The 14,717-nt window shown below is 43.7% G+C and overlaps 1 protein-coding gene across 7 annotated transcripts in view; it reads right to left on the bottom strand.

Annotated features, from left to right (window-relative positions):
* Window positions 1-937: 937 nt before the first annotated feature.
* The window catches only part of Cobl (cordon-bleu WH2 repeat protein), a 236,147-nt gene continuing 222,367 nt past the window's right edge, over window positions 938-14,717 (bottom strand). For all 7 annotated transcript variants that reach the window (XM_076938103.1, XM_076938104.1, XM_076938105.1 and 4 more), the window contains one exon: window positions 938-2,320. In XM_076938103.1, coding sequence (XP_076794218.1) covers window positions 2,303-2,320 — 18 coding nt within the window. In that variant the 3' untranslated portion in view covers window positions 938-2,302. The remainder of the gene's footprint in view (window positions 2,321-14,717) is intronic.

Below are 14,717 nucleotides of genomic sequence, written 5' to 3'. Positions count from 1 at the left end.
ATTTGAAACTTTATATATCCTGAGGTGCACAACACAGCAGATGTAGCATCAAATTGGGTCACATGAGCAAAGATAACTAGAGGGGGGCCCTTTGGCTCTCCAAGGACCTCTCAAGCTTGGTTGTGGAGATTAGGAAGCTCATAGAGAACTGTATGCACTGGGAGTTAAAGACCTGAGAGATGTACATTCTACTCATTCGCCCAGCTTCTCCCCCTTTCCCCTTGTTCCCTTAGAGCCACTGAATGTGCCCTTCTCTCTGCCTTGCCTAACTCTTCCTTCAATGATTCACCCAAACCAAGGCCTTTCTCCATCACCCTGGTTGAGTCTCTCACCCCTTTTCCTGATGATTTTTCTCTATAGCATGTAACATGCTATGCCTAGCATTTTGCTAAAGGTCTGTTTCTTGTACCATCTAAACTCCAGGGTTCCGACGATATTATCTGTTAAAACACGGAGGCATGGAGAAATCTTCCATCTATAATTTTGACTTTTAACGTCCTCCAAAGGCCTATGCATGTCTAGCCTGTGGCACTATTGGGAGGGAACCTTCAGGAACTGAGGCATGGAGGACGGAAGTGAGATAACTGTTGTCACTGATTAACTGATAACTGTTGTGAGATAACTGATATCTGAAGGAGACATCAAGATCCAAGGCCCTTCCTTTCTTTTGTGTGTGTGTGTGATGTCATAAGGTGAGCAGAGGCCTCTAGCACATGCTTCTGTCATGATGTCTTGTGTGGCCACAGGGACAGCAACAGGGCCAAAATCTCTGAAACCCTGAGCCAAAATAAACCCCTTTAAACTGTTTACCTCAGGTGTTTGGTCACAGTGGTGGAACACTGATTAACACAGCAGCCAAAATATTTGTTGGCAGAATAGATTAATCCCTCTATTTTGTAGGCAGGATGTACACTGTAGCATGAAATCCACACGACAGTCACAGCATTGGATTTGCATTTATTTGTGGCACTAAGAGAAAGAGCAGACAGCTGTGACTAAGAGCAATTGGCTGGTAGCTCTTGCCTCACTGAGAAGGTTTAGCAATGTTAATCACACAGTACCAAGTTCCCACTCTACCCGATGCCTAGATTTAAAACAGGGGAAAACAGTAAAAGGATTTCATGTATTTGTTTTTTCAGGAAGGCAGAGATTTTATATCATGAACTCATTTTGACTTCTATTGCTGTCTTGATTTTCTCCATATAAGAAAAGGTTTTAGAGACACATTAAAAAAAAAAAAACACAAAACTTCCTGCTGAGTTTAAATTCTTTAAAGATGGTGTCTACCCACAATGTACTATAAGAATGTCATATAATACCAGGGCAGCTGCTGGACCATGCCAAAGTGTGTCAGGATAAAATGTAAGCCACAGAATATGCAGCACAATGTGGACTGCCCTCTGCAACATGTAGGTCCTCAATACCCTGCTTTCTGGCCCTCCGCAGGATTTCAGAAAGCTACTGGTGAAGTCTTAGGCTCCATGCCAGGCTCCTTTACAGTGACCTGAGACATGTCATAGCCTGCTGGGACATTAGAAGGAAACTATACAAGTGAGACACAATCTATACAAAAAAGGACAGCCCTTCCAGTGCTGTCGTCTCTGCTTCCCATCACCTTCTAAGGAGCCAGGAATGTCTTGCTCACACGGTCAAGTAGGGCTGCTACTCTGGGCAGCAATAGTGGAATTTTAAAAGCTTAGTTGGTCAGATCACAGTCCAAGATCATCTGTGAGGTGTGAGGCCTCACTGTGTAAGGAATACAAATATGAATCTGATGCTTTTCTATCCTGCAAAAGTCATCTCAGCCTTCCTCCATCACGCTACTTACTCTGGAATCTCAGAGCGTCCCAGAGCATGTGATAGATTCTGACTATTTCTGTTGATTTATGTTTTTGTCCACCTAGAATTGAAAAGATCAAAAATGATTTTAACCATGTGTATGTGGTCAAAGTCTCAAAGATCCAAAAATCAACTTAAGGCATAATTCTTTGTGCCCATAGCTATAATCAAGTGTGGGTGTTGGGCTCCAGCCTGTGCATTCCTATTACTCTGCCAACAAGAGCAGTTTATTGGCAACTGTGAGCATTCAGAGGCAGATCATATGTCCTTGGCACACAAGTCACACAGCAACGCAGCATCTCCCCTTTGACCATTATGTAGGAACACTGAAAATCCACTGCGGGCAAGTTGGCCTGGAGACGGGAAAGTACCACCACTTCTTGATGATTTCATTTCCTGTCATGTGGATTTTTTAAGGGATGATCCTTGGAGCTGCACAGGTGGTTTCTGCAGTGGTAGGACCTCACACGAGCAAGGGAACCTGCAGTGAAGATGGGTAGAGTTACTGTCTCTGTGGGCAACACGGTGTACAGAAGAGAATTATGCATGCTCATCCTAGTAAAGGAGGTTGAAGAACTGAGATCTAGACTACTGCCATGCTTCTCACTCTCCCAAAGACCCTTTCCAAAATATAAATATGCTTAAGACGTTCCAATGACCTGTGAGAAAACAAGCAACAAGGAAACCATGGATATTTATTTGTAGGTCCCTCCCACACCATCTCATTGCTCCCTTGTGTTTCCTGCACCAATCCTGCTGTAAGGGACACCTGGAGGCAGAAACCCTAGTAGGTTCACTCAGTGGCACATAAATAAAGTGCATAACCGAAGTTTGTGGTGTGGATGAAGGAGTGTGCAAGTTATTTCTCTATGGTACAGGAAAGATCACATAGATCCTGCTGGTTTAGTTCTCTCCTGATAGCTCAACAACAGGTAATCCAGACTCGGGGGACTGTCTCTAGTGTCTCTGAAAATGAGTTAAGGAGATGGATGTCTTGTGAAATAGCCACTGTCTCTTTCCTGGAGTAGTAAACCAGAGCACAGGTTCAATAGGACTGGCCATTGTGTGCTACCTTTTAAGTTCACCAACCAAAGCAAATACTCAAATGACACAAATCCTTTTAAAACTAACAGAAGCACCAAAGGTTGACAGTACCCAGCTTATGTCCAGTGTATCTGCTCTCTCAATGGATCTTCCCAACAGTCCCACTATAACTCAAGAATAATGGGTAAGGTATGTCTGGAAGAACATTTCCTCATATTTGTAAGCTAAATATCTCCGTTCCAGGTGGTGGCATGACCAGGTGACAGCTTTGGGATGTGACTAGGTCCCCTGGGAGTGTAGCATCTCTCAATGTCTTAGTGTCTAATCCAGGCTGAGAAAATTCTGCATTCTCTCTGTTGTGCTTCAAGCCCAATGGCACTGGACATCATCCTCAATGGCCAATCCCTGACCTCCTAGGTGGAGAGAAGCCACTGTGTGTGGCTCCTTAAACCATGTGCCTGTTGCCTCTTCTCACAACAGCAGACATAGACCGGTGAGGGATATTTGCAGCATCATAGTTCCCCTAACACATGTGTTGGGAGCTGACTTTTAGCAGAAAACGGCTAGAAAGCAGCTATCATCTTTGCAGCCATCTCGAGCCATATACCCTGACTAGAGACTTGTTTTTCAACAGCCTACAACAGCTGAGCACACTCTGATAAACATCTTGTTTGTCCCACATATTTTGTTTTGCTGTTTAGTGATCCCAGCTGCATGGTGCACGTGGTAAAGAGTCTTCAGCTGTGTTCCCCTGCTTGCGCTTATAAATACCCAGGATTTTCTTGCAAGGGAGTCAATATAATGAATGGGAGACAGTAAACAACGAGACTTGACTACAGACCCTCTGGCTTGTCTCTATTCTTCGCATCTCTTCCCCTTCTTCCCCACACTCTCTCTCTTGACTAGAGCTCTTAGCCCCAAAGTGTGGGGCAGTGTGGACAGCAACATAGTGGCCCCAAGGAGCTGGGCAGTGTGAGCCTCAACATTTTGGCCCCCAAGTGTGGAGTGGTTGTCAACACACATGTGCCATGTTTGCCTCCACCTGTGACACTGCAATGGGAAAATGTGGAAATGACCCCATGGGGACAGTGGCACAACAATCCACTAGATTGTAGATGGTAGAGTCCAGTAAACACTTTTAGTGTAGTGACCTTTAGTCAGAGTTCTGTGATACAAAGGGACATACATAAGTGCCTTTGGGCCAAATGCTCATAAGTAGCTAGCTCGGCAAGGCTTATTCAAAGCACAGACCCTCTGACCACTTGCATCCATGGTTCAAATCCTTTTGTCTTCATGTGGGTCCAGGAACACCTTCCCCAACTCTTTTGGCACCCTCTGAGCTCTGGTGCCTCCGCATTCTGGGGTCAGTCTCTCTGGGCAGCCTTATTGGTAGAGCTTGGGAATAAGGAGACGTAAGTAAGTGGAAGCCCTACTCACAGCTACCAGTTGTAAAGTGGTACAGTGGTTCCCTCACAAGGGCTCTCCCGTCAACCTGAGGCAGTACTGAGAGCAGGCGGGCATGCCAGAGGAGATAACCTTTAGGCAGCTGTCCAGGCTGAGGTACATGAGAGGAAGGAGTTTGTTTTAAATGAATTTTTACTGTATTAACAACTGAAATATGACAGACACATCATCCCTGTCTCAGAGATAGACAATAGAAATAGAGAGATAAAAATATAGACAGACAGAAAGACAGACAGACAGACACACAGAGAGATAGGCAGGCAGGAGGGCAGGCAGGCAGGCAGGCAGGCAGGCAGGCAGCATATGCATGCACTTGGGACAGAGTCTCAGTATATAGTCTTGGCTAGTCTGCAACTGAGTATCTATCTGGACGCTAACTTATGGACAGTCCAATGGCCTTTGCTGGCCGTAATGCTGGGATTAAGTTATTATGTTTTAATAATGTATGGTCCTCTGGCATGATGGCTACAATCAAGATCACAACCTCACTCACAAGATTTCCTACAACTCCCTTCAGTCATCAAATGTCACCAATCATCTAACAACTACAGAGTAGTTTATATTTTCTAGAATTCTGTAGCAATCCAAAAATATGACTAAATTTTATGGCCATGTTTCTTTCAGCATAAGTATCTCGACCTCATCTGCACTGCTGCAGGTATCATCGGCACTGTTATTGTGGTGAAACGCGTATGAACCCATCATATTTGTTTATTCATTCTTTTGCTGGTGGGTGGTTGTTTGCAAATTTGAGGCAGTTATAAATAAAACAGCTGTGAGGATGTATGTGAATACAAGTGCACCCATCTTCTTGCCCTCCTCCTCCTCCTCTTCCTCCTCCTCCTTTTTTTTTTTTTTGCTCCATTAAGTGTTCAAGAGAAGTAGAGAAACAGGCATTTTGTGGCTTTTTTATGCTGGGCAGGTATTCATTCTTAGCATCAAACGTCTGTTAACTGCCAGTCTTCACTGATGGCCTTTACTAGCTAGAGGAATTTCCTTTTTTCCTACTTTATGGAGTTTTCATGAGAAATTATGTATGTCATCAAATGCTTCAAAGGAATCTATTACAATGACTTTTTAAAAGTAGTTCATATGGGAATAAGAATAGATTTTAAATGTTAAACATTTCTCTTTTGTCCTAGGACACACCAAACACCATCATTCTCATATTTTTCTCATATCTGGGTTTAGAATCAATAACTGGATTCATAGGGCACATTGGGACCTGCTCTTCTTCAGCTTTTGGGTGGAATTTGTTTAGAGGTCTTGTTACATTTGTAGAGCTCATTAGTGAAGCTATCTAGGCCTGGAAGTGCTGTGTATGTTTGTGTGTGTGTGTGTGTGTGTGTGTGTGTGTGTTGTATGCATGTGGTATGTATGTGTGTTGTGTTTGTGATATGTGTTGTGTATGTGTGAATATGTGTATGGGGTATGTATCTTTGTATGTATGAATATATGTATGGGGTGTGTGTCTTTGTATGTGTGAATATATGTATGGTGTATGTGTGTGTGGTGTATGTGGTGTGTGTGTATGCATGTGGTATGTATGTGTGTTGTGTTTGTGATATGTGTTGTGTATAGGATATGTGTCTTTGTATGTGTGAATATATGTATGGGGTATGTGTCTTTGTATGTGTGAATATGTGTATGGTGTGTGTATGTGTGGTGGGTATATGCATGTGGTATGTATATGCATTGTGTTTGTGATGTGTTGTGTGTGTGTGAACATGTGTGTGGGGTGTGTGTCTTTGTATGTGTGAATATGTGTATGGTGTGTGTGTGTGGTGTGTATGCATGTGTGTTGTGTTTGTGATATGTCTTGTGTGTGTCTTTGTATGTGTGAATATGTGTATGGTGTGTGAAGTCTTTTTTTACTTATTATTCAGTTTCGTTACAAGTTGTGGAGTAGTTCAGTTCATGTATTTCTTCTGGAGTTTTTCATTTGTATCTTCATAGTTTGACATTGGTGTGTTTAAAGTAACACACTATGCGTAAAGTTGTTTGCTATATTCCTTTCATCTGATACTCTATTATATCTGGAGAATCTGTGATATTATGCCTCCTTCCTGAAATTGACAAAAAAAAATATCTTTTTCTCTTGATATATCCTGTGCCAGACTTTCTGATTTATTGGTTTTGTTTCAGAATGAGCTGTGGGTTTAAGTTTTAAAATCACTTTTCTCTTTTATTTTATTGATTCCCACTATGACCTTTACTTTTTCCTGTTAACTTCAGACTTCAGTTTTGCTCTTCTTTTTCTAGTTTTCTAGGGAAGATTATCTAATTGTAGAATGACAAAGCACCATGAAAGTCTCTTGATAACATGACTTTAGCAGAACTCCACACTTTGATGGTGTAATTCACCTCAAACTACTTTCTAGTTCTCTTTGATTTTTGCCTTTTTATTTAAAACTATGTTATTTTAATATTTGGGGATTTTCCTGAGGCAATGTTATTATTAACTTATAATTTAATCCTGTTACAGTCATGAACATACTTGTTATTTGTAGTCTTTAGATGTAGCTACATTAACTGTTTTCTAATATCTGGGATCGTTATGGGGCTGGTACAGTCATGTTTGGCCATTAATGACTGTTTCAGGCTAGCCTACCATTTTGTTGCCTGATCATTTTTGACTGGATGCCACACATTGCCAAATTTTGCCTTGAAATTTGCTAAACAGTTTCACATTCATACATATATTCTTATGCTTTGTTCTGCAATGTGGTCATTTGGAGACAGTTTGATCCTTGCTTGAAAAATTTGGGGGCAGCAGGTCATGTAACTTGTTGCCCACTGCTGAGAAGAGTATGTCTAAAAGACATGACATTTTGAGTCCAGCTTGGGAAGACTTGAAGGTATTATTCTCAGCCGATGAGAGCTCCAGATTCGGCTCTTTCATTCTCCATTAGTGGTTCTTTTTGCAGCTTGACTTTTATGGGGTGCTCAAGCTCTGCTCTGTTAAACACACCCCAGTAGGCTCTGCAGGTCTCTGGATTGCTCTGTGTCACGTTTACATTCACTATGCATGCAGATGCCTTGATGTTCTGAGACTGTAGCTTTGCTCCTCAAACAAGGAGTTCTTGGGTTTATGCCAACTTGACACAAGCTATAGTTATTTGAGACTAGGGAACCTAGATTGAGAAAATGCCTACATAATATCAGACTGTAGGCAAGTCTGCAGAGCATTTTGTTAATTAGCAATTGATGGGTTAGTGCTCTGCCTACTGTGAGTGGTGCCATCAGAAAGCAGGCTGAGCAAGCCAGGATGAGTAAGCCAGTAAGCAGCACCCCTCTATGGCCTCTGCATCAGTTTCTGCCTCCAGATTCCTGCCCTGTATGAGTTCTTGTCCTGACTTCTTTCAGTGATGAACTATGACGGGAAAGTATAAGCCAAATAAACCCTTTCCTCCCCACCTTGCTTTTGGTTCATAGTGTTTTCATCATAGCAATAGTAACCCTAACTAGGACAATGGACCTGTGTCAGCACCCTTTCTACACCACAGCTCAGATGTTGCTGGATTAGATGTTGGATACAGGCCTCATAGTCTTCTAGGGTGTCTTTCAGGGACTATGATCCCTGAGGCTCTCTAGCTAATTACTTAGAAGTCTTATTTTCCTAAATGCTTGGCTGCTTAAGATAGAATGGCAAATCCAAACCCTGAAATTACCCTCTGGACTGACAAAGCTCTCAGAGATCCATTGATTATATTTTAAAAGCTATGTCTTTCTTTCAAGGTGTGCCCTATCCATTCTTCTTGGGTAGTGTGATTCTACTGCACCACCTCCACTGTTACAGGTTGGCAGCCTTCCTACTTAACCAGACTCTTTCCTGTCTAATCAGCCTATACAAACTGTGCCAAGGCAGAACCAGTCAGTATGAATAGCTACAAGTCACATACACACATACCCACATACTGACAAACGTGTAGGCGCTCTGTACTGTTTCAGTTTTATTCTTCCTGTGACTCTTATCAAAAACCAGTCTCAAGATGGGTAACCTGGAGGAGTCCCATTAAAATGGCCCTTAAAATCCTTAAATGTGTGCATGCCACTCTATGTATATTTTACCTGAAAAACAACTGTAAAAAGTAAACTCCCATAACATGCAGATAAAGTCCCACTGGAGTCATGAGGACTAATGTTTACAATGTACTTCTATTGTACACAAATAAAATCCTGAGCCAGGTGTGAGAGTCACATGCCTGTGATCTCGGCATTCTGAGACAGAAGGACTGTTGTGTTCAATGCTAGCCTGGGCTACACAGCAAGATCTTGTTTCAACAACAACAAAAAAAAGTGGGTACAGGTAGGTGGAAGGGTAGATTGTGAAGATGGAGAGATAGGGGTTAAAACAAATACAGCAAACTCTCATCAAAAGTTCTTGGGGGCTAGATATAGGGGTATTTACTTCACAATTATTTCAACTTTTCAACATGTTTGACATCTTTTCTATGAAAAGTGATAAAAAAATCTTTCATGCTAAAATAACAAAAACGTAGCTAGCTGAACTGTATTTAATAGAAGTCAGAGCAAGAAATGTCTGAAGTTTAGGCAGGTTTTCAAGGAAAACGTTCAGCCAGCTTTGAGATAGTTCATAAAATGAATCCCAATATATAAAATCAGAATGTGTGAGTGTCAAGAGCTCACTCTGTGGACTGTGGACGTATACCTTGGTTGGGTGAATCCCTGAGAGTTGCTCACAGTTTTCAACCCTGTATCTTCCACAGGAAAAATGAGAGTGAGGTCTGCGTTAAACTGCCAGGGCACCAGGGTCATTTCACAACGGGCTAGGCAGCACATGCTCACTGTGTGATTCCGTGGTGCTCCTGTTCTGACATGCTTTCACACACAGAGGAAGGGATTTCTGTGGCTCTTGGGTTTGGAGGTTTCATCTCATACCCAGGTCAGCCCAAGGTTTTGAGTCTATGGAAGCATACAATGGAGACAGTATATGACAGGTCATGGGTGGTAGGGAACATGTATTCTTTTTACAGTAAGGAGGCAGAAAGCAGGACCTGGCCAACAATGGCAAGAATTCCCATTAGGCTTCTCTTTTGGCATACAGGTTTCTGGAGCACACTGCAGATACAGACTATACCACTTACTAGGGACAGGTTTAGGGATCTGTAATGAGGGTTTGGGCATGGAGCCACAGGCTGAGTGAGCACTCTCAGCTCTGCTAATGCTAGGATACTGCGCATCACTCTTTTTTGGGGTGTTGGGGTATCTTACCTAGGTGAATCTCTGAGGCATATGAGGATGAGTGGAAATGGGGCAAGTTGGTAAGGGAAGGGTAAGGGAGGCAGGAGAGGCAGGGCAGCTGTTCATTCTTGGCTCTCATAGACTGTAGAGAAGACCTGGAATTCCTGTCTACCAGCAGCAAGGACAATATCATGATATTATTATGATAGATACCCAAATAGCAGCAATTTGGGTAAGAGCCATTCTTAGTGCATGAGGGAAAAACTGAAGGGGAAAGAAATGCTCATACAATTACTGAATATATAAAGGAGGAAACTGCAAAAGGACAGCCAGGGAAAGATCTAGCTAGAAATTCACTGAAGCAAACACGAGGAGGCAGGTAACTGTCAATGAAGCTTGAGCTTATACTGATAGCAAATGCTGTCAGCTCAGGCTTACGGCGTACTGTTGAGGGTGCTTCTGTGACCAACAGACAAGCGTCCGAGAAACATGCATGTGCAAGGGGGAGAGACAGCCTGGGCCTAGCCAAGGAACAGGCCCCAAAGCAGAGATCGATGTGGGTATGGAAGCCATACACTGGGGCTTCCTAGAAGACACATGCTGCCTACAAGATGTTCATGTTATTTGTTTACACAAAAAAGAAAGCGCTCGGGAGCGGGGGGGGGGGGGTGTCACTGGAGAACACAGAAGGCTACAAAACTATTTAAACTTTTATTTTTCTTCCTTACTGGCCAAAGAGAATATTCCCTGCCTGGACAAAGGTAATTGACCAGTGCCGTTGGGGCACAGTGCTGGGGAAGGATTTCTTAGCAAATCCCCAAGAAAGCAGAGCATTCTCTGATTAGGGGCTTTCCTTCTAGGTTGTGTGGGAAGATTCTAGGCACAGAGGACTCCAGGAGAGCTAGAAGCGGGGTGACAGGTGAGGATACAAATAAGCCAGGGAGGAAAACTGGACATGCCCAAAGGTCATTTTATTTCCCCAAAGAAAAGAAAGATAACATGAATTGGATATCTGGCAGGATTTTCAAATGCTTCTCTGGGGCATGAGCTCTTAGCACATGCACAGCAGGATGCACAGGAGGGCTGGGATGTGAGCAATGCCATAAATGGAACATATGCTGTCTTAATTCTCCTTCCAGGTCTCAACCCAGAGCCCATTCTAGGCTAGAAGCCATTGACGGGGCTGATGATACAATGATGGGTGAGCCTGTGTAAGACTATGTTGTGCAAAATGAGGCCGCATCCAACAGTACTCACACTAGTTGTTGGGGAACGCAGAACTGTGAGCTGCATTCTGAAGGGAAAATTACATGGTGATGTAAACTGAGCCAGCCTGGGTACTGAAGGAGCATGCTTGAGAGTCCAGAGTGAAAACATGAAGGACAAATGGTTTCATAACATGCTTTACCCCAGCTCCAATTTCAGAGATGACAGGGAACTTGGGAGGGCTGGCAGAAGACAATCTTGACTGCCTGTCTTGAAGCCATTCCAATTAACTACACATGGCTAGGCTTACACGATGAACCACCTGGGCCCAGTGTATGAATGAATGCTATTCAAGAATTAGGTCTGTGCTGACACAGGTTTCTGTTCTCTACTCCCTGGAACGTGGAGTTATCTTCTGCTGAGAAGGAAGGGGTTTGTTGTTCTCCCTAGCTTGGGACCTCCTGATAACATCATATGTCTAATCAGTTCTTCTGGCTTCCTGTTGAGGTCAAGGGGCATAAAATGCTCTGTGATTCCTGTAATGGGAAAAAGGGCACCTGTGCTGTGTGAGCTCAGTGTGGCTCATGGGGCACTTGCCAAGGCAGCTAGGAGCTGATAAGATGTCTGGACATAGCAAAGATGCTGACCTAGGAATGTTTTGCCAGGAAAAGTCACTTAGGATACCAGCACTTACACTTGTCTATTTATCAAATGGAAGCCATGGCCTTTTCCTCCAAGGGAATAGAGCAGGAGCCCCCGTGTGGGGTAGGGTGGGGATTCTAACCAAGTACTTCAGTTATTCTGAATGGTTCTTTCTCTGATTTGTGTCTCTGTGGCTCCGTACTTCTGTAGGCACAATGGGACTTTATTTGTCTATCTGCTCTCAACAGCTCTCCTGCTGTTCTGCATCATGGCAGGTCCTACTAAAGACGTAGGGATGGAAGCACTGTCATGCGAATGTTTACATGAACGAACAGATAAGAGGAAACAAGGTATGCATTCCAGGCCTTCTGACAAATTCATAGATCAGCCAAGGCTGCTGGATGTTCAAGGTTGTTTTTACCTTTGCTGTGAATGAAGGACTGAGGGAAAAGGGGAAAAGGTCATAGGGAGGTACATGTGCTCTGAAACCTGTCTGTGAGACGAGGGGCATCCTGGGAAGACACATGGGTGGTTACCACAGCTACATCTATCTTCACATGGAACCAGAAACCAATCAAGCTGCTGGGAGCACTGGCAGCCATCTGCAGCCAAAGACCTGGGTCACTCAGACCATAAAGGCAAGTGTTACTGTGATTATTTTGAAAATCAATGCTGTCATCTTGAGGCAATTATTTTCTCTCCATCAAGCTGACTGTCCTGTATCATGAGCAGAGCAGCGTCTTCCCAATGCTCAATCATCCCATTCTGCCTACCATGGTCAGGTCCTTTTGAGGTTCTTAAACTTCTAAATCCTCAGGAAGCCTCCCACCCTAGGATCTGAGCTGAGAAGAAGGCTTTCTCAGAGGCAATAAGCATTGTGTGATGTGCACTGCAGCCTTACACAAAGACCTGGAAAGCCAGATTCAAAGGCCCATCTGAGCAGGAACTTACACTGAACACTCACGCAAGAAGAGCAACATATATGCCCAACTGTAGAGACCTCAGTTCACACTGCAAATGCCACGGATCTACTGCACTTTCCTCAAGGCCAGTAGGATCAAACAGGGAAAGGAAACTGAAGAAATAGAGGAAAAGTTCACATGTTTTGACATGGGAGCCATGAAAGTCAGCTGTCCACACACAGCAGAAAAGTGCTGTCTGACTGGCATTTTAAAACCATCACCGGGCTGTGAACATTTCCCCCAATTGGTACTCTATAGACAGCTGCAGTGGGAAGGAAAACTAGTGGCCATAAAGGTGTGGAAATGCCCCTAGGGGCCAGGCCTTACCTAGGAGAGGACACTGAGGACTTCCACACTCCTGAGAGAGGCTGGGACGGGGGTGGGAGGGTGGGGGGGGTGGGGTGGTGCTCAGGAAGTTGTGCTATCCAATCCTGACTTCCTGTGCCATAGACTGTAGCAGGTGGCAGATGAGTGACAAGAGCCTGTTCAGTGTCATCCTGCCCCCCATCACCCAGCACCCAGCTCTCAGTTCCAAATCACCTTGTAACCAAACATGATAATACAAATTCTTAAACATCTGGTGACTCAGGCTTTCCAGAGTGGGTAATCAACTCAAGAGTCAAGTCAATCCAAGAAATATAATCAAACCTTGGTCCTATATGTCCCATTTAAAAAGCTGACCATGAGGGAAATGACAGTCGTATCTCCTACCCTGGCTACAACATTGTAACTATGATGACCTTTCCTTCAAGTATGCCTGGGGTGTGTAGTGTTCAACTTCCTCCTCACCTCAAACCCTTCAACCGGACATGCGTACTCAGGCCTTATTGTCTGTCCTTCATGTCTAGCAGCCCTTACTTTCTTAAACACTTAATCTCTTCCTCTTATTGATGCTTTGCAATCTGGATTCTTTTTAACTTTCTGCAAAGCAGAAGAAAGAGTTCTCAGAGAAAGCAGGCCCAAGTTTTCTATTTTTAAGTTAGCTGTGTAGCCTTGGCTTTCAGTTTCTCTTGTCTCAGGTCCTTTGCATCACTGTAGGACAGAGTAGCATCTGTTTTGAAAAGCTCTAACAACCAGTCAGTGAGCTGTGTGTACACGCTGAGAGCAACTGTGTGCCTGTAGCTTTCAAGTCACTGATCCCCTCTCCATAAAGCCCTGGGGTGCTTGGAACTGCGGAATGTACCAGAGCCTATGTGCGTTCCGCTTTTTATTAGATCCATGCACCTTTGAGGTGAGGTTATATTACACATTAGGTGCAGAAAGACATAAACATTTGCTATAATGAAGGTTATTTTTAACTCATCAATTGTTAATTACTTAATATTTTTATACCATGGTTGACTAGCTCACTGAAATTGGAAAGGAGGGAAGCATAAGATAGGTGACACTCAGTGTTTTCAGGATATATTAGAGGAGAGAATGAGATAGATAATTACCCCAAACCATAAAGCAAAGTCCCTTCATTGGCAGTTTAACTTGGCTGACCTGTGGGTTCTTACTTCTGACAAGTTTAATTTAGAACTCAGATGTTGCTTATAGATTTCTTGTTGAGAAACACGATTTTAGAAACTAAGAAACAAAGTCTTGTGATAGATTTCACTAAATTACTTGCCTAGGACCTCTCTAAATAAGAGTCACCTCTGGAATTCAGTCAGTGGGAAATGGCTGTCGTGAGCCCAGAGGGACTTCAGAGGTGTGTTCACAGCCACTGTCTGACTACCATTACTGCTTCTCAGCCATTCAAGATACAAGTTCAGAAATACACACATTCCATGGAAATGGGAAACCATAGGGAGCCAGCTTGAAGCCTGTCACTCTCCAGTGCTGTAGGACAGGGACCTGAAGTAGCCTATGCCTCTGATGAAAATGATTACATCTTTAATGTCAGTTCTTGGCTGCTTATGTAGAGTCACACCTGCACAGCTTTGACTATCCTCCTCTCAAATCAGGACAAGCTCAAGGAGGTGGGGGTTAGCCAGAAAGCTGAGTCCATTGGACTCTGAGAGACCTTGGAAAACTGCAACTCAGGAGCACCCAGGAGACTCTGGCAGGGCAACAGAGTTGGTAGCCTACGGGTGTCCATGGATCAATGTTGAGAGAAGGGCAGCTTTTTTTTTAGCCACCTGTCATAGGAATCTCTCCACTCCTCTGCCCCAGTAGGTGTCTGTGGGGAACAAGGAGAGCTGTCTGTCTTATTTCTGGAAATAGTAGCCTTATGTGAAAGTGGCCCAGCCTCAGCTTCATGGGGAACCTGTTTTCCTTAGAGGATACAGCCTGGGCAACAAGAACCTTCTATGCTGAGTCCAGTCCCTGTATGACCAAAGCCTAGTGACTTGGATCCCCTGAGCCTTTGCG

This window comes from Arvicanthis niloticus, chromosome 7 (assembly GCF_011762505.2).
Source record: "Arvicanthis niloticus isolate mArvNil1 chromosome 7, mArvNil1.pat.X, whole genome shotgun sequence".
Lineage (NCBI taxonomy): Eukaryota > Metazoa > Chordata > Mammalia > Rodentia > Muridae > Arvicanthis > Arvicanthis niloticus.
This window is presented reverse-complemented; position numbering and strand designations above follow the sequence as displayed.